Below are 20,283 nucleotides of genomic sequence, written 5' to 3'. Positions count from 1 at the left end.
TTGAAGGGCTGGAGGGTGTGGGGTGGGCAGCCCAAAAGCCTTCCCCAGCCTGATCCCAAGCCGGCCGAGTGTGGGGCTGGGGGCTGGCAAGGGCCACTCCGTCCCCAGGGTGCTGGCACTGAGGGAAGGGGAGGAGAGATGGAGACAGCCACAATTTATGCTGCCAGCGCAGGGGCGAAGAGAGGAGGGAGACAGCCAAGGTCAGAGACAGTGCTGCCAAAATTCACAATGAATCTGCAGGAGCACTGGAGGAGAGAGACTGAGGGCTTGGAAAGAAATGGAAAGAGAAGGGAGGGAGGGAAGGAGGGAGCCTGGGAGACAGAGCAGGGTGAGGGAGCGGGACGGGGCTGCTGGGAAAGGGGACATGCTGCTGCTTGGCCAAAATGGGGATGAGAGGGACAGCAAATGGGAGCAGCCCCAAGCCAGAAGAGGAGGGAGGAGGAACAGGAGGGAGCTGGGAGGGCTATGGACACGTCCCTGTCCCCATGGACCCCTCCAGCACACCCTGGTGCAGCACAGCCCAGTTTTGCGGTGTGCACGGTGGCTGCAGCCGCCCGGTGCCCGCTGGCCGTGCTGACCCCCATCCAGCCCCACCGCGGAGGGGAAGTTTCATTCTTGCCTCCTTAGTATTCACAGCGCCCGTGGCAGAGCAAACGCCCGCTGCCGGCACAGCTCAAGGTGACTGGGAGGTCAGGGAAAAAGCAGCCAGGCAATTTGGGAGGCAACCGCTGGCTCCGCACCGGCGGGGAGATCCAGTGGTTTGTGAGAACCGGAGGTGCCTGGAACATCGTGGCCTCCCCTCCTGGCGCGCCGGTCCCTGCAGGACACTGATGCGGCACCCCCGTGCTCCCCATGCACATGAGGACACACGCACAGTGCCAGGTGCCCGTGGGGTTTCTGATCCTGCAAGCTACCCCCGGGAGCTGCTGCCACCAGCAAGGCAGGCAGGGCTGGCTCTGTATCCCAGGGCTGGAAACCGGCCTTGGCACCGTGGAGGGCTGGATCTGGCACAGCTGGGCACCGGCATGGGTCATTTCCCTCTCGCAGGGTGCTGGGTGCCAGGGCAGGCTTGGTGCCCTTGCAAGGGCAGCGGACGCCTGCTTCAGGGCTCACGGGGGGGCTCCTCCAGGTCCCCATTGGGGATGCATCGCTCCAAGGGTGTTCTATAGCAACCAAGGGTGTTCTATAGCAAAACCTCCTCTCCCTCCCCAAACTGCGACATCCCAGCCCAGGGAACCAGCTCTGCCCAAAAGCAGCTGGAGGGACAGAGCCCTGCCTTCCACTAAGACCAGCTGCAGAGCCGCACTGGGAAGAGGCTCAAAACTTTCCTGGTGATAATTGAGATCTAATTATCTTTAGCTAACACCAGGCCGCAGGGGAGATGGGGGAGGGGAGGAGGGGGAACCACAGGTGCCTTGTGATATGGCAACAGCTGATGCGCTGGGCTGTGGCTCAGGAGCACCAGCAGACACACTGTGCTCTGCCTGAATATAAAGCAAAGCAGGGAAAGCATGAAACAGAGGGCTGACAAACTAATTTTTGTGTGGCTGGTGACATATAAGTGTGCAAACACGCTGCCCTTTCCTCGGTGGTGGCTGCGGGTGATGCAGGTGGGTGGCTGCACACACCTTTAGCCTTATCCCTCTGCACAGAGATCAGATCTGAAGCTCTTTTCCCGCCCCCCTCTGCAAATTTCCTTCTCCAACACAGTTTTATCAAACGCACCTGGAGCTACGCAGGACCTGCGGAGAAAGAGATGGGGTGGTGCCTCCCAAGCGGGCTTTTAAAATGTCAAGGGGGAAAGAGGTTGGGAGGAGGAGAGTGCCAGGGAGGGGCTCTCCATTCACAGGAACCGAAAATGAGGTGAGTGGCGTTGCGCTCCTGGAGATGCGTGTGTGCTCCCTGTTACCCCCCTGGAAGGCAATGGGGGTTTAGTTATACCAGTAGGTCCCTGCCTGGGAGGCCTCTGGGAATCTGCGGTGCTGCATCCACCTCTGGAGCCCCCAGCACAAGAAAGACAAGGAGCTGTTGGAGCAGGGCCAGAGGAGGCCACAGAGATGCTCCAAGGGCTGGAGCCCCTCTGCTGTGAGGACAGGCTGGGAGAGCCGGGGGGGTTCAGCCTGGAGAAGAGAAGGCTCCGGGGAGACCTTAGAGCCCCTTCCAGTCCCTAAAGGGGCTCCAGGAGAGATGGGGAGGGACTCTGGATCAGGGAGGGGAGCCATAGGACGAGGGGTAATGGTTTTAAACTGGAAGAGGGGAGATTTAGATGAGATCTGAGGAAGAAATTCTTTGCTGTGAGGGTGGTGAGCCCCTGGCCCAGGTTGCCCAGAGAAGCTGTGGCTGCCCCATCCCTGGAGGGGTTCAAGGCCAGGTTGGATGGGACTTGGAGCAACCTGGGCTGGTGGGAGGTGTCCCTGCCCAGGGCAGGGGGGTGCGACGGGATGGTCTTTAAGGTCCTTTCCAACTCGAACCAGTCTGTGAGTCACCTGCGCAGCTGCACACAGGCCGGGCTCTGCGGACCAGTGCAGAAGCCAGAGGCCATGGCTGCCCCCCCGCAAAGGCAGTGGGGGGCTTCTCCGGCGGACCCCGAGGTTCTGAGAGCAGGGAGCCCGCCCGGAGCGGGGCCGGGAGCCCCCCGGAGCACCGGGACGGCTGCAGAGAGGGGGCCGCCGCGCGCTCCCGCCGCCGCGCGCCCCCGTCCCCCCCCCCACGTCGGGAGCGCGCAGGGAGCCGCCGCCAGACGCGCGCCGCCGCCGAGCCTGAGGGGAGCCCGGCGGTGACTGACCCTCGGGGCCCGCTAAATCCGCCCGCCCCGTCCCCTCAGCGCCCGGCTGGTTCCCCCCCCCCCCCCCCCCATCCCTGAGGCCCCGCTAAATCCCCCTCCAATCCCCTCAGTGCCTCGCTGGGTCCCCTCATCCTCTCAGGGCCCCACTAAAGCTCCCTCTGTTCCCTCAGCGCCTGGCTAGGTCCCTCCATCCCTTCAGCATCCCATTAAATCTCCCCCGGCATTGCCTCAGCACCCGCCTGGGTCCCCCATCCCGTCAGATCCCACTAAATTCCCCCTTGTCCTCTCAGCACCCAGCTGTGTCACCCCGTCCCCTCAGGTCCCAATAAATCCCCCCTGTCCCCTCAGGGCCTGGCTGGATCCTCCCATCCTCTCAGGCCCCACTAAATCCTCTTGCCCCATCCCTTCAGGGTCCTGCCAAATCCACACACCCCCCCCTGCCCTGTCCCCTCAGGGTCTTGTTAAATCCTCTAATCCCCTGAGTGCCTGGCTGGCTCCCCTCATCCCCTCAGAATCCTGCTAAATTCCCCCTCCCCGCCATTGCCTCAGCACCCGCCTGGATCCCTCTTGTCCCCTCAGATCCCGCTAAATCCCCCGTGTCCCCTCAGGTCCTGATAAATCCTCCCATCCTCTCAGGGCCTGGCTGGATCCCCCCGTCCCCTCAGGGTCCCGCCAAATCTCCCCTGTCCCCTCAGTGCCCAGCTGGGTCCCCTCATCCCCTCAGACCCTGCTAAATCCCCCCGTCCCCTCAGCACCCAGCAGGGTCTCTCCATCCCCTCAGGTCCCGCTAAATCTCCCTTCCCGCTTTGTGCCCCAGGATCCCTCTCCTGTTGGAAGGGGAACGTCCCAAGGAGGTGGCAGCAGGGTTGGCCTGTGAGCCTTGGCCCCAGCACCATGTTCTACATGCATTTTCTCATCAACAAGCGTGGGCCGTTGGCCAAAATATGGCTTGCTGCCCACTGGGAGAAGAAGCTCACCAAAGCTCATATATTTGAGTGCAATTTAGAGACTACCGTTGAAAAGATCATCTCGCCGAAGGTACGCTATTAAACGATGAGGTGTCTTCTGGTGAGTCCTGGGGTAGAGGTGTATATCTTCTGTAGGGAATGGGACTATTGCTATCGTGGATATTGAATTAGTAGGACAAATTCGTGGCTATTTCAAAACCAGTGTGAGGTAAACTCCTACTCTGATTTTATTCACTTCTCACTCGGATAAAATCTCCATCCCGTTAAATGGCAGTTATATAAATATTTCACTTGCTATTTTACTCCTGGAGATACATTTATGTGCAGCATAAGAAAATGTGACCACAATATATTCAAATGTATTTTTCCGCATGCTGATAGAGCTCCAGGGAGCATTGTGTGGGCATCGCTGGCCGAGGGATCATGGGACATGGGTTTGAGCTGCTCATGAGGCAACAGGAGCCCATTAGTGCAGAGTGGTGTGGTAGTACTGGACTTTCTTTGGAGACTTTTTGAGTAACAACTGTGGGTATTGTTCAACATAATTTGGGAAATGCTGGTATTTGAGGAAATTGTCTCAAAAAGATTGAAAATTCAGCTGCTTAACTGAAGTCAAGGGACTAAGAAAACTGCTGTGGAATTGTACACAGACCATTTGAGGAGAATGCATTTGCTGATGTTATAATAAATAACTTTTGATAGATTGTAACCATACTTCCACTTTCAGTGGAATTCTTCCAGGTCCCTCATTATAAACCATTAAATATATAATTAAGCATACATAGTGCTTATGAGAGACTCTGTATGAACAATCCCGGAGGCTGGAGTCCTCTGCGTATCGCAGAGAAGGTATGACTCAAGCAAGCGCAGATGCAGGCAGTCAAGTACCTGTGAGTCAGTCCTTGGCCTCGCCATTGCAATTGCATCCAAGGGAACAGCGAGGAACGCTTTGCACTGTCACTAATTGATGGCTCAGGAGATCCAAGGCTTTCAGCTGGTGCAAGCAGATTTTTTTATTTTCTCCATAAAAATACCTGCTTGATATTTGTTAGCCTGAATTTCATTGTCTGTCTCGCATGGGTTGTGATTAATAACGTTGTTAAAATGATCCTGATATTATTTGGAAGTGTCTTCCAAAAGGTACTAGCTAAGTACCTCCTACTTCCCCTTGCATGCTGTCCTGCCTAGCATCGCCATGACCACGTTGAATGTGCTTGGTGCAGGAAGACTTTGCATAAATAAGGGCATAGTTATGGTGTCTGCTCACTTAAATAACCAAAGTGTCAAATACTCGGATATGCACAGCTACTTTCTGTTTCAGATGTGTTACACTGTTGGCAGTCAACTGAGATGTTTTAGATAAAGAATGAGCATCAGTTCAGGACTCGTACTTTGGCATGGCAACGTTTAGGAACAGAAGCAACCAGAAGTTCCTGGCTCTGAAAATTTATTTCTGTTTCCAATCCTCTGTATCAGTACAAAGCCCTGTTGAATTTTGTAGGGCTCTGTACTGGTGTATGTTACTGGCACTCTGTCACTACTGTGTAATATTTTCATTTTAATATTTTTGCAAAAAATATTAACTCCTGCACAACTTTCTTAAATCATCAAAGTTTACAATAGCTCTGCGAACCTCTGGACACTTACTCCTGGGAGTTGTGCGAATTTACCACAGGAAAGCAAAGTACCTCTTGGCAGACTGTAGTGAAGCTTTGACAAAAATGAAGACAGCCTTTCGCCCAGGTATGTACAGAATTCTGCATTTTTCCATCTGTGTCTTTTACATCTCTCATTTTAAAAGTTAATTTTGGATATTTCTGTTAAATATACATTATTGATCCCAAAGGAAATTGAACATGCTAGTGCCTACTGCTGATGTTTAGTCTGGCTTAATTTAATGCCATTTCAGGTCTTTAACTCCTTTAAAAGAAGCAGTATCTTAAGTGGTCTTATGAGAAGAAGCTTGAATTTAGCCTCCATTGCTAGATAATTAATTTTAATTTCTGATGACACCAACAACATGTCTAACAGTGTGTTAGTGCCAGATCTGACAGCGTGTTTTGAGCTCTAGCCATGTAGCCAGCAAGAAGGGAGCAGAGATGGCTGGATCCTTTTCCGACGCCTGAATGTTTGTCGTACTTAGGCACCAAACGAGGAGGCACTGTTGTCTAAAAAAAGGGCAAAGAACAGGACACCAGGATCTATTGCCAGCCTTAACGTGCTTTGTGACCTGGTCTGTTTGCAGAATAGTGAATACCTACTCCACATTATTCTCAAGGATGTGATTGCGATTAGCTAGTTAGTATTTGTAAACATTTGGAAAGCTCCAGAAGAAACACTTAAGATAAGTGCATTGTACTATCTGTTTTTAATAGATACTATAGTAGCTGCTGCACAGCACAAGAACAAGAGACAATGGTCACAACTGCAGCAAGGGAAATTCCAGCTAGCTATAAAGGGGGAAAAATTCACAGTGGAAATGATAAAACGCTGAAACAGGCTGTTCAGGGATGCTGTGGAATCTCCATCATCAGAAATAGTCAAAAGTGATCTGACTTAGAAATTAACCCTGTTTTGAGCAAAAGGTTGGATTAGATGACCTTCAGAAATCCCTTCGCACTTGAATTGTTCCAGGATTCTCTGTTTACCAAGTATTTGCAGTCTGACTTCATAATTATTTGATGCTAGGGAATAGCCTTATACAGACACTGGAGAGAAAGAGAAGATGCAATAATTCATTTGAAGTGGTGTGAAAGACTCTAGGCTAAATGTCAGCTGTGAGAATCTTTCAGGGACTTAAAGCAGCTGTTCATAAACCCGATGTATTTACAGTATTTCAGGTCCTGTAGCAGCATACTCTTCTGTATCTGTCTCTAAAAATATGGCTTCTACAGTACATGTAAATTAAGGATTTTAATTCCACTTTGGACTCCTGTTGACAAAGTGCCTAAGCTTTTTGCTATTTAGAATTGCAGCAGACCTTCCTGACAGGTTTATAGTCTTATTATACGTGCTTGGGAGAACATTACTTTTATTTTATTGATGCTTATTTTGTTATGTTGTCTGTTTCTTTTAGGACTTCTTGACCTTCCAGAAGAGACCTTTGAGGCTGCTTATCAGTCCATTACATTACCTGAAGAATTTCATGATTTTGAAACACCACTACCTGATTTGAAGTAAATGCTTCCCTCGTTTTTTTTCATTATTTTAGTATTTTCAGAAGTAAAATATATCCTTGCTGTTATCTGATCAAAACTCAGATGGAATTGTTTGGATTTGGTAACTGAATTCTCCTAAATTCCAAGTCAGCTTTACAAGGGTAGTCATGGGAGTTGTGCTATTGTAGAGTTCCTTGAAATCCTTTTAATTAACAGACCTTTACAATGAGACAACGTATTGAACTTAAACTTCAGGGTTTTCTAATTTTAAATTGTCTGAGTGAAGCCTGTAAACAACTTTCTGACATCAAGAGCAGATATAAAAGTTAGCATAAATCCTGTTGTAAGACCAAGGAAGCTTTGGCTAGTAACCTCGCAATGTTGTACTGCTCCATTGTGCAATTGCATTTAATTTCTGCTCCATTGCTCTTTGCGTCTGGGTATTTTATCAGCAGTAGTCAGCTTGGCTCCTGATGAAAAGCCAGCATATTTCTTTGGCTTTTCTGACACAAATCAGCATTAATGTAGAAAAACTGATAAAAAGCAGGAGGCCAAGACGTGTTTCTGGTGGCTCTGATGCCCCCAAAGGTCCAGGATAACAGACTTCCACTGAGGCTTCCTCTGTACCTCGTCATAAATACAGTTTGATGGGATCTTTAAGTGTTTAGTATTTAGTAAGCACAGCTGTGGTATACTACTATTTATTCAAGCACCTCAGTGTGCTAACTCTGTAAAGCGTGAAAGCGTGCCTTTTCTACCTACCCGAAGAGTCCGTGTGGTTTGATTTGCAGATGATGGTGTTACACTAATTAGATGCCTTCTATGTGACAAGTGTCCGGTAGATAACAGGGCTTACACAAGCCCAAGTTTACTGGCAGAAGAGAGTGGAGAAACGAGAAATATGGAGAGGAGTATGGGTGCTTCCTTTGTCCTTATAAATATGCCTGCTCTTTCTAGAGGGGGTTGTTTCTGAGCATACGTCTGGATCATTTGTTCATGGAGTTGCAGGTGTGTGTGTGGGTATTTCAAAGCTGAGTTAATTAAATGTTTTCCCTTCCTCGTGGGCCTCTCCCCAGCTATGTTCTGTTATGGCTATTGCAGATTCAGTCTTCACTGTACAGTGTATATTGGGGATTGCCTAGGAGCTTTGGGTAGCAAAGAAGGCAGCTGCCTACTTACTTAGAGGTATCCGTTTTAATAAACACATAGCACCTGTTTTCCATAGGCTTATTTTTAGCTTTTAGAGGAAATCCAAAGCAGTGAATTTTATCAATAAAACTTTAAATGGCTTGAATGCAAATAGCTTTGGGAAACAGTTGTTCTCTCTCCACAGAAGTGAGGATCAGCCCGGGTACTTCCAAAGCTGTACAAAGCAGAAGCTATCTTTCGGGGGTTTACAATAAAATGTCAGGATTGAAGACTCTTTAGAAACAAGTTTTCACATTCCAGCTAAATGGGTTTCAGTTCACACTATATTTTGTATAACTTTTTTTTTTATCAGTGCCATTGATGTTGCTGAACACTTTACCTTGAATCAGAGCAGAGCTGAAGACATCACACTTAGAGAGGATTACGAAAGCAATATACTTCTCTGTGATAGAAACTTTGGTGAGAGAAGTTGAGAAATTAGAAATATTACATAAAGAAAAGTGTGGTTTATGCAACATTTTGTACAGTCTGAGTCCATTCCACATGTGAAAAAGCTGTCATTAAAAGTGCATTTGTTTCATATTTGTGCTGTCATAGTGTCTTATGCTTAAATTTTTGTGTAAGTACTCTGCCTAAGTAATCTCATATTGGAGACTGAGAATCAAACCCAACATTTTCTGCTTTTTACTGAATTAGCTAAAACTGTTTACTCTGTTTGAGGTATGGGCTGTCTTACAATCTTTTAAAAAATATTTGAAAAATTAGGAAATGGATAAATGCACGTTTCAAAAATTCATGCAGAGGAAACATCAGAAATTCTGTGTTTATTCAGATGAAGAACCAGATGCAGTAAGAAAACAGAGCTTCTCTGACGGCAGCATCTTAACGAGCAGTAACAGTTTTGTGGCTGATCACAACTCCGCGAGCATGAATGGAGACAACTTTGCCCTGCATAAAGATACTTACTCTTTTGAGAATGACTGTTTTGGAGATGAGGAGGAAGCTGTAGATATGATTGGTAGGGTTTGCCACAGATAAACAGAATTAGTTTCTTTCCAAATATTTTTATTTTTACAGTAAAAAAGCATGAAATGGATTGTTTTCCAACATAAATTCTATCTTTTTTTTTGTTTTCATACTTCCTTTTTTTTCCTTCTTGTCACTAAAATCTACAATTGCTTAGACACTGCCAAATAGAATTGCATTAAAGAACATATTTCAGTTTTTTAGAATTAAAGGCATTCATTTATACTTTATGTTTACCAATTTAATTTATATTTTCAAAGGTGAAATCATGCAACACTTTTACCTTTATTGTTGTAATAACAAAGGCAGCAAAATAGCTTCTACATGATTTAGAGTATTTATGTAACCCTTTATAAATTATACCTTTTAAACGGTACCAATATCATACTTTTCAAAGAAAAGGTGGAAATCTCAAAATTAAGACTGATGTTCTTTTTATACTGCTGAAGACAGCCGTATCATTTACACCATCTGTGGAAGCTGAGCTTTTTTGTTTGCACAGAATTAACCTTTATATAAGTAACGTCAGGCTGTATCGAGCTACTTCATGACTACTAAGGATTAGAATGATTAAAACTATGCACTTTATATTTAAGAAATCCTGTTGAGGGATGAGCAAAATGGCCCAGATGTTCTTGATATGGAGGAAGAACGTCCTTTGTCACAAGATCTGCCAGAGAACAGCACAGCCAGTGAGTTTGCAGCGTCTGCTCCATCTCACACAAACCCTCTGTGCCTGCCTAAAGTTACTCACATTCAGCTTTCTATAATATCCCGTGCCTTTTTCCTTTGTTCATGTCTTTTGCTTTTTTTTCTAATATGCTTCATCCACCATTTCAGGTATAATTTCATTTGACCTAGGGATTCCAGATTTGTAACTTGACATTGCTTTGAAATGCTTTTATATGACATCCCGTTGGATATGCTGTTGATCCACCCTGCTTAGACAGTATATCAATTTTGTAAGGGAAAGGAAGCTGAAAAAGGGTATGCTGTAACTTTGAACTTTACCTATGAGTATTTCTGGCTTCATATTTCGTCACCAAATGACACCTTAGTAGTTCATAAAGGTGTTGTTAGCCTTTTTTGATTTTATATAGATGAAATTAATTTTTAAATTTGGAAATTTTTTTATATCTTAAACCCTTATACCCCCAGCACACTGTTACTTTAAAACTGAGAATTATGGAACAGCTTTAAAGGGAAACAATGGCACTTGCCCCTCCTTGTGCTAGTGCTGGTACTGCCTGTTCCTTTTACATTGACAGAAATATCCACACTGCCATGCAGTTGCCTGGAACTGGAGACAGATAGGTATTGAAAAGAAATGCTTTTTCCCCTAAACACTTTTCATCAGGTGGGTTTTCCTCCACATCAGTTCTTCAGTCTGTTCCGCCACCCGGTCATATGGATTCCGATGTCAGCAAAGGGAAGTGTGCAGTGCAGAATGTGAGCAGCAGCAGTGCCAGTTATTACTGGTTTAAGAGATTGTGAGATTGTAGACAAAATCATAGTTTTCTAATTCTGATCTTTTTTGTCTGATATCGTTCCGTGTCATGAGATTGAGACATTATTCCATCTTGTAAACTTTTTTTTCTTTGGGTTATTTGCTGGGTTTTTTTATAGTTGAGTCCAAAGGCACAGACAGCCCTGTTAAGAAAGTAAGTCATCTAATGAATGAAACAACGCTGGTGTCAAAAGAAGAAGAAGGATTTGTGCTTGAGCCAGTTGATGATACAGGTCAGAACTTGACCAGTTTCTTGCTGTTTGTGTTAACTACGTTTGTTTTTCTTCTTGTTAGTGAAAATATTTGCAAAACAGAATATTCCCACTTTAGATTTCATCTGCTCCTGCTGTCAGAGTTCTATTTTATGGTAACTATTATACAAAAGCGGTATCAGGTCGTTCATCTGATCTGCCCAAATCTCTGCTTACAGTTTTTTCCACGTACCAAATCAAGTTTTGTTGCTCTGCAGTTCTGTGAGCACTGCAAGCCCGGCCTGTTCATGAGTGTTACTGAAATTTCAGCTGAAGAACTTTTATTGCTAGTGACACGTCAGTGATTTTTATGTGTAAAATAACAATCTTAAAACTTTCAGGCCTTTGTGAAAGTTTGTTTTTTGAACTTTTAACTTTAATAAGATCCAAAAAGAAAAATGTTACATTTCTTCTATGAATAAATCTAAATGACATCTATCATGTTGATGGCTGTTAGCAAATAGATAAGTTCATGTTGACGCTAATACAAAACACTGGAATTTTCCAGCCTGACAAAATAATATTCAGGAAGTTATGGCTATATAACCAAACTATGTGTCTCTTCTGCATTTACTGTGTACTTCTTAATTAAATTGCTAAAGGATTAAACTGACAAATACAGATATTAATTATGAGGTAATGCAACTTGTTGAGTACATCAGCAATTCTTGGAACAATTAACTTCCTGATGGATTATTCCTGATTAGCTTATTCAGCCTTGTTGGTGTATCATGGGTCCTCATTAAGTCTTCATTTTCCTGGTTCTTTAGTACAATAGTCATATGTCTTCCGTACTTAAACACACGTCAATTTCCTGTACAAGAATACAAAGAGTATACTTTATGAAAACTTTTGGAGAAGTGGCCCGTGTGCTTGTACTTTGATTTTCAACTCTGTGCAGTGTTTCAGGAGGTCAGCAGCCTGTCCGTTTGATTCACAGTGCTTTTTTTGTGTGTTTAAGTGTTCTGTGAATCGAGCTTATTAGACTGACTTTTTTTTTTATTAATGCTTGCTCTAAATAGCTGTCACCCAGAGGAAAAAAAATAAAAGAAAGAGGAAGTTGCTTGTGGATGTAAACAAGGAACTTGACTGCAACGCTATATATAACCAACTTAACAACTGCACAGACACCCTTGCTACGTTAGACCTCGCACCCCCAACGAAAAAAACAATGATGTGGAAGAAATCGGGAGGTGTGGATAAACTCCTGTCCAGCGCTACACTGCCTGTGTTTCATGCCGAGCTGCAAATGGTAAAGATCAATTCCTTGTAGGTTTTTATGTATAGATTATAGGACTGTTGCACATCTAGAATCTGACTGAGAGAGATTTTGCAGACTTGGTTTTATGTGAACTCCTGTAGCAGCATTGTTTTGCAGTACAGTTCAGGTGGATACCTGATGATTATTTGCGTACTCACTACTAATTGCTTCATCAGAAAGACCATCTCTAGAGCTCGCAGCTTTAATCTCCAGCACTCCAACAAGTAAAAAATGACAAAGAAACTTGAGAGCTGATGTTTCAGTTCACATACTGTCGCCTGACTGATGGTACACTAATACACAACTTTTTAGATTTCTGATGATTTCTTTTCTACTTTGCCTTTTTTTTTTCTTTTCTGTTTTGTTTCTGTTCTGTAAGCGATATGAGACCACATCTTTCTTCTGTATTTACTTCAAAGGTACATGAGGCTTAAACATTGGGGTTTTTTATTATTATTATTATATGGTTAATGGTTTTGGAAACAAGGTATGCTAATGGCATTTGTACTTTCTCAATTGGATATTAAGCTTCCAGCTGGAAAGCAGTCAGGGAGTTGCCTTACAGAGGACCAAGAGGTTTTTGATCACTCTCTCACTTTGGCTAGAAGGGTGGGCCAGACCACCCTTTCCTGTGGCTGTGGACCTTGCTGCTCTTTTTGCATAAGAAAGATGTACTTGTTTCATGGAAATATGATCTAGCAAAGCCTCTTGTGTCCCCATGTAGTATCTGACAGATCATTCAAAGAAGCTGTAATTTTAGAGCTGGTGATAAGGAAGAGATCAACGTGTCTACAAGGTGATATGGAAAGATACGGTGTAAACTCTGTGCAGCAGCCTTATGTTAATTGCACTGTATTTCTTCTGTCGTGTAGCTTTGAGAGATCTGGGACGCAGGGTCTGCAGGCAAACAGCTCTGCAGGTTCGTTACAGCAGCACAGCTTCACCACTTAGAGTCGACATGCAGAATTACAACTTGCTCTTTATGAGGATGAAAAATACCCACACACTGGTACATGGGGAGAGAAATCCACACAGAGATAACTGCAGATGGGTTTTTTTCTTTCATCCCTCCTTACTGGCTGGCTTCAAGGAAAAACGATCCAAGCTGTTCCTAAGACGTTTCTTCACGGAGTTCAATGCCAAAATTGCAGCTGCAGAAGGAAATTACTTTTTTAAAAAATTGCAGGTTTTCAAAATGACCTAATTCAAATCTCTAAAATCTAGGTTGCAGTAATTAATATACAGCTCATAATCATACCTTTGTAATTGATGTTTGCAAGTAATCAGACGTGATATTCTGAAAGCAAACAAATAAAAATAATTATTTTCAGTTGTTTGCAAAATGCTTCAAGAGTCACGGATTTAAGATGAGAAGAAATGGAATGCAGACGAAGTCTGAAATGGAAGGAACAATAAAAAAGCAAGATACCACAGGTAATATTTTAATTCTGTTGTGGCAGAATTAGCAGTTAGAAAATATTTTACATTATGTTTGAGATACATGTGTATAGTGTTTGTGTGCAGTATTCCACAAATCAAAGGCCAAGAAAGTTAAATGTTAAGGAAATTTACTGTTAATTATTAAAAAAATATATTTTTTTGTTTTTATAAGTACTTTGCTGTCCTTTTGTTCCTTAGATCAGAAATGAAATGCAAGTCTTTTTCTTCCTTGTGGCATAAGGAGGTATTTTTAGTTTCACCTTTGGTTTCTCTAATTGGCTACCAAACTGCAGATTTATTTTTTTTTTTTTTAAAAAAAGCTTTCCATGTATTCTGAGTTTAATCAAACCACTCTCTGAATTTCCTAATTCATATAAATAACTTCTCTTTGCATCTTGAAGATTGTGTTGTGGTTAATATCAAACCAGAAGAAATGTTACGTTATAGATCTGCTGAGGAGGTGATGTATCCGCTTTCACTCCTTTGCTCTGCTAGAAATATAATCTGTACATCTGCTTCAGAAGTTAATCAACAAAACCACCTCCTGCAAGTCCATAAAGGTCAACTTTTAGATGCTTCCAGGAAAAACTCGCTTGAAACATTCTTCCACGGTCCTATTAGGAATGATATTTATTCTGTATTTACTCATTCTGGCTCTTACTCTCAAAGAGTGCTAGACTAGAGTGTGATTTTTCTTTTTCAGTTTTTTTCTTTTTTTTTTTAAGAACAGAGATTCACGGTAACTTCCTCTTAAACCTTGTTTTTTTATTAATACAGAGATGCTGACAGTAGAAGAGCCAAGTTACCTGCAGGAGTCAGCTCATTCAGAGACTGAGAGAAAAATTAGAAATGATTCGTTTATGTTGACATCACAGAATAACAGAAATGAAACTGATGATAACTGTGGTGAAACTATAGTGAGCAGTTTCCATAAATTATAGAAACCGAATCGTATTTGTTGCTTTCATTTTATGCAAGGGTTCCATTTGGAACATGTTGAGAAATTACCTAATAGAAAAGGATGCTAGAGACAGGCGATACAGCATTAAGTAGCTTGTGTCGTGAAAGTTTATTTATAAACACATTGGTAGACTCTCACAATGAATGAATGATTAATTAAAATATCTATTAATCAGTATAGATTACAGTCTAATCACTAAGCATAAAGGAAACCTTAACATGAAATATAGCCTCTTTGTACTGAAGAGACAAATATAATAACCTTTATAAAGGATAAAACTTACCTTTTGTGTCTCATATCAAGGAAATACTTAATAACAAATTATTTGTTTCTGCCATTCTTTATTTAGGCTAACATGAAAGGGCATTCTTTAGAGAATATGAGGCTTATTAAAGTTGAAAAATAATGACAAAATTAGACCTAATGGCAGCAGGAAAAGTAGGGTCTGTGTCTGAACTGAGCCCAGGGTGCCATCATTTGGCTATTCATCCCGCTGTGGGATAAATACCACAGCAAGGTCCTTTCCTGTGTGAGAAAAAACACAGTGGAAATAGCAACTATGAAAAAAATTTTGGAAAACATTTATTATAATAAATTATTTCAGCAGAGTTATGTAATTGAGAATTACATAGTATGCATAATTTTAATGCCTATTGATCGTCCTTTCTGTTCTAACAGCAGGATGGCACGGCTTTCTCAGAGAGCTCCTCGCTGGTGAACAATTCACTGGGCCAAGAAGCTGAAACACAGCAAGCTGAGTTAGCAAATGTATGTCTACTCAAAGCTGACAGCTCTGACTTATTTCAGAACTGTGTTCTTTCTCAGAAATATTAAAGAAAAAAAGTGACGGCAGCATGAACTTACAGTGAATTTTGGTGTACTAACATCATCCTTAGTACATGTTTTCCCAGTCAAAACCTTTATAGCTTGATCATCAGGGATACGTGTATTCCAACATTCAAAGGTTACAGTCTGTGAGGGAAAAAGCTCCATATTTAGGGATCGTGCGTCCTGTAAGAAGGAAAAAGTTTCTGAACTTACTGGCTACGAGGATACTCAGACACTCTGAAACAAGGGCAGCCTTCTCCTGTCGACTGCAGAGGTTGAGCCCAAAATCTAAAACCAGATCTTTGAACATGCTTTTTGGCCCCTGACCAGTACAACCGCTGTCAGAATCCTAGTCATGCAGAACAGTATCTTCTTGTGAAGATGCCTCCCCAAGGCTCACCAGGACCACTTCCATAGTACCTAACATGCTGTTACACCTGATCCGTCTCTTTGTGGCAAAAAGAACGTAGTTAGCATTCTTTTCTCTGCTTCACAAAGCCTAGTATGAACACAGAGGTGTCAGAAGTCCCTGAGTATGGCCATCAAAATGCCCAGCTACAGTTGGATTTTCAATTGGGTTGGAACTCCTGTCCTTTTTATCATCATGGGGTATGACTTTTTACACATGCTGTCTAACCTTCTGTTCTGTTTCCTCTCAAGGAGCTAATGAGGAATGGCAACGACAGTGAAGAAATAAGATGGAGCAAAAGAACTCTTCAGTTATTAAAAACTTTACAGGTACCAGTGCTGGATTTTGTAATTAGATGCCAAAACCAGGTGTTGATTTCAGTTGAACCACGTCAGAAAATCTCCTCCTTACACTGATGATCATATTGCTGCCTCTCATATGCAGTGTTCAACTGCGTTTTATTGGGTATTTATGTAGGAAATCAGGATTCTCAGTGCCTGACATGGTGTCCTCTCCCACAGCTGCTAGAATTGCTACAATTTTCTTAACGTTTGCTCCCACAGCAGTGTTTGCTGTAACGCTAAGGCCTTGCTCTCTTCCTTCTATGAGTATGCTCTGGCGTATCTCTACAAAACCTGATTCCTAGCTGCTTACAGGTTGCCAGATCTCAGCTGAGCACTGCAGGGTGCCATCATTTAGCTATTCATCTGCTTGAGCTGTTTCTGAGATGAAGGCGAGGGAAATGAGCAAGGGTGATGTTAACAAGAAAGCTGGAAACCCCTTCTTTAAGAGGTTTTTAATGCTCCAGTGTTTTCAGGGTGCTTGAAATTTATCAGGGAGCTAAATTTCCTGATTTAGCCTTTGCATCGGGAAGGCTTATTCTGCTTTTCTTGCAGAAATCCTTGTAAAACTGATGAAGCTGTAACATCCGATATCGTATGTTGTATCGACAGGACTGTAACAGGAGCCAGCACGGGCTGCCCTGATGCTGAATGTCCAAACTCTTGGCCTAACAGCTCGGTGCTGTTCTTCCTTTTTGCTTGGACGAGGGTTTTGGTGCTCCAGCATTGGTCTGGTTGGGGGGAGTGGAAAAAACATGGTAAAAAGTTAATTTTCTTTAGGTCACCTCTCTAATCCAAAGGGCCACATGGCTGAACAGAGAATGGAGGCGATGGAGAAATCCGAGCGTGGGCAAGAGGGCGTGGGGAGAGGGTTTTGTCTGCAAAACACACCAAACTTTGTTCCAAGCCAGGCTGTTCCTTAGGGATGGAGTCTGACTTCACAGTCGTCTTGTTGTTTTTAAAAATTATTTTATGTGAACGTATTTCAAAGGTTCTGCACAACACCCATAAATAAATACTTAGATATAAGTGTAGCCATTAAGAAACAAGCAATAATAACACTAAGTTCGCTGTGAGTGAAATTAAGTATGATATAGCTGGGGCTCTGCATCCAAAGAACAGGGTACACAATGATTTTTACTGTTTTGAATCATGAAAACCATTACAGATGCGCTTCACCACATGCCTCAGTACAATTTCATGGAATTCGCTGGAACTGCGGGCCTATGTAGATTTTTAGTAACATATGTAGGTGCTTGCAATGTTGTGGCAATAAAATGTCAAGAGCCACTTATATAAATGCAAATGCCAAGACGGGAACCTATTCAAGGCGTTCAAGCAGAAAATATTCACTCTGTGCAGCACTCTCCAGTTCAGACTTGATGGCATCTGGTTTTACTGGCGGTGAAGCTGACCTGACTGATTCTTTTTTTTTCCCCCCTTACACAGCACCTGAAGCGATCAGGCGTGCGTGCTTTCAGTTTTCGGGAGCTCTGTCGGAAAAACAACCGGAAAGAAGCTGCGGCCAAGTTTTACATCTTTCTTGCTCTAAAGAAACAGTGGGTTATTGAGCTCAGTCAGAGCACGCCCTTCGCTGACATTACAGCCACCCTCGGCCCAATGTTCAACGCTCACTGCAATCATGTCCTATTCGGATAAGCTGATAAAAATCAGTCTTACTCTAAATTTTCCAGAAAATTCCTGGAAAATGGTTGAAAATCTTGTCAAACCGTGGTAAGTGTGCAGAGCTCTCTCCTGTTTCGTTTTCTCACCTGCCAAGTAGCTGCCTCGTGCAGGTGTGCTGCCTCGGTATTGGTTACCAAGGTCTTTGCTGGGATGTTTATTTTTAATATATATGTTTGTACGATGAGCAGTTCCTTATTCTGTTAATAAATTAATACCACTAAAATACATATTTTACATAAGAGATTTACATTGTGAGGGATTTAATGAAAATCCTTAAAAACCTTTCTCGGAGACCAGCTTTGGATGTAAAATTCTTTTTAATGGGACTTGTATGTGTCTATTATCTAACACCATCAGTAAGAGAAGTCTGTTCAGCTCTCTTTATAAAAAACTTTAGTCTATTTGAAATTACTCCTTTCAAAAAATGTTCAGTATTTGGTATTTTAAGGTCTAGCAAGTTACTGTTTCCAGCATCACTTTCGTGCGTTCAGGCAGAGAGAAGTTACACTACCTCTAGAAGAGTCACCTAAGCTTCAGGAAGAAATCCTTTTTCCTAGAAATCCTGCAGTTTTAGATTTCATGGAGTACGTTTACTTAAAGACTAACACTTTTATTTATGTGGAGACCTATTTAAAAATGGATGTTAAACTGAAACATTGCTGCTTCTTTGCATTTTGACCTAGTTTAGGATATGTTTTAACACTTTTACTGTCATTTTGTAAAGGCGGTGTTTTTCAGTCGCATCAAACCTGCGATGCAGGGGATGGCTCTGTGTGTTCAGCGCTCCAGAGTGTTACAGTGCTGTGGGGGTGCTGACGTCTCTTAATACGAAATCAATAAAAATCAGAAGAAGATGTTTCCTTCGCTCGTCAGCGTTTGTTCTGAAGGATCAAAACTGGCAGCTGCCTAAGCTGTCCCTTGGGTTCGCCTTCTCAGAGTCAGTGTTTTGGGTGATTTTCTTAAAAATTGAAAGGGTGGATGATATTGTCATCCTGGCTTTCTGGGTCCTGCTAACACATGCTGTTCTGTCACACGCTGATTTATTTGTGTGTGCGCGGAGTTTAGGGAAGGTGAGGAATCGATGGCGAGAGCTCTGTTAGAGGAGTAAAAAGGCTTTAAAACGGCTGACAGCCCTGTGCTGGGCGGGAAGGGGTGGGCTGCGGGTTGTTCCAGTTGGTTTTCTTTTTCCCATGTAGGAATATTTGATAAAATAAGCAATAGGAAACCTTTGCTGCTGTTCTCTGAGGGGTTCCATTTCTGGGTATAACAGAGGGAAAAGTGATCCTGTTTGGTAAAAGCCTTTTTGTTCTCTGCAAAAGAAACATTATTTTCTTTTTCCGATGCGAACAGGAGCAGCGCTGTCCAGGCATAGCCCAGGCCGAGACTGCAATCGACAGCGGCTCGTTGCTGTTAGAGGCCGGGCAGTTTTGTTCAGGAGTCAATGCCGACCCGGGGTGAGGAAAGGGTTTGATTCTCCAAATCTCACGCTCAGTGTCCTGGGAGTGAGCCCATGACAGGAGGAGTGAGAACCTCTCCCCCATTCCCTGCGGCAGACCCAATCCCCGCCAGCACCGTACGTCTCCCGATGAGCCACCTGCTCTGTGGACCAGGGCTTCCAAGGAAACTGAGCAGGCTCAGGAGAGAAGGAGAAACCATTTTTCTCCCCGAAAAGCAATCCGAAATGACTCTGCATCCTGCACCAGAGCTCCTGCCTGCACCACATCTGCCACTGCCACATGGTAGGAGCAGCTCCAGTGGCAGCAGACGCGATAACTCATTAATTTGCCTTTCAAGGAGAGACGCTGTGCATTGGATTCACCAGGAAAGAGGGAAACAAAAGGAAGCTGGAGGCGAGCAGGCGGCAGGCAGGAATAAATGAGAGGCGGGATAGATATACACTGAAAACAGTCTGTGTGTCGGAATAAATGAGGCACAAATCTTGCAGGAAATAGTCCTGGAGGAAAGAGTCGTGCGGATTTACAGAACAGGTTTGTCAGAACTCCGAAATGACGGGGGAGTTGCAAAGGGAGCCAGCGAGGGCCGGGGAAGGGCCCTGCGTTGGTGAGCACCGTGTCCCGGTGCGTGGCATCAGATGGGGTTTTAATCCCAACCAGCTGTTGGACTGGGATCTAGATCCAAACTGGGAGCAGGGTCTGGGCCGATATTGCCGTGGGGTGAAGGGTTTCCCTCCATAACTCCAAATGTGGATGCACACACGTAGGATGTTAGGTGTACGTATGTAATGCAGGTATATCTGTATGTGCGTCTCACCATTCTCCCAGTCTCTGCAGCCGGCCTCGGCCGTCGTTGCCAGAGCAGAGCTGGAGCCGAAGCCCCTCTGCTTGCCACGTGGGCCACAACCAGCCGCTTGGTGGCTCCCAGTAAGGGCCGAGCAGCCTTGCCCTAGACGTTTGTTCATTAAATAACGTGGAAAGATTAAGCTCAATCGCTACAGTAGGAAACGTGTAGGGAGAACCATAACTATCCAGACCGTGGTTGAGAGATGAGCCGTG

General features: G+C 43.9%; 1 protein-coding gene across 1 annotated transcript; it reads left to right on the top strand.

Moving 5' to 3' along the window:
- The first annotated feature begins 1,822 nt into the window (after window positions 1-1,822).
- On the top strand, window positions 1,823-18,605 carry RAD21L1 (RAD21 cohesin complex component like 1). The gene is made up of 14 exons (XM_074605345.1): window positions 1,823-1,863; window positions 3,603-3,823; window positions 5,367-5,496; window positions 6,830-6,929; window positions 8,413-8,519; window positions 8,893-9,078; window positions 9,683-9,778; window positions 10,713-10,826; window positions 11,867-12,096; window positions 13,437-13,539; window positions 14,323-14,462; window positions 15,185-15,274; window positions 15,995-16,072; window positions 17,534-18,605. The coding sequence occupies exons 2-14, from the start codon at window positions 3,680-3,682 to the stop codon at window positions 17,741-17,743; spliced, it is 1,728 nt and encodes a 575-aa protein (XP_074461446.1). The 5' UTR covers window positions 1,823-1,863; window positions 3,603-3,679; the 3' UTR covers window positions 17,744-18,605.
- The last annotated feature ends 1,678 nt before the right edge of the window (window positions 18,606-20,283 follow it).

The sequence above is a fragment of the Larus michahellis genome, chromosome 12 (genome assembly GCF_964199755.1).
Source record: "Larus michahellis chromosome 12, bLarMic1.1, whole genome shotgun sequence".
NCBI lineage: Eukaryota > Metazoa > Chordata > Aves > Charadriiformes > Laridae > Larus > Larus michahellis.
The sequence above is the reverse complement of the archived record's forward strand: the minus strand, read 5'-3'. Positions and strand labels throughout refer to the sequence as shown.

Coding starts and splice junctions, on each gene's coding strand:
- RAD21L1 (XM_074605345.1), top strand. CDS start 3,680: ATGTTCTACATGCATTTTCTCATCAACAAGCGTGGGCCGTTGGCCAAA. Junction 13,540..14,322: donor AAAAAAGCAAGATACCACAG/GTAATATTTTAA, acceptor TTATTAATACAG/AGATGCTGACAGTAGAAGAG. Junction 14,463..15,184: donor ATAACTGTGGTGAAACTATA/GTGAGCAGTTTC, acceptor CTGTTCTAACAG/CAGGATGGCACGGCTTTCTC.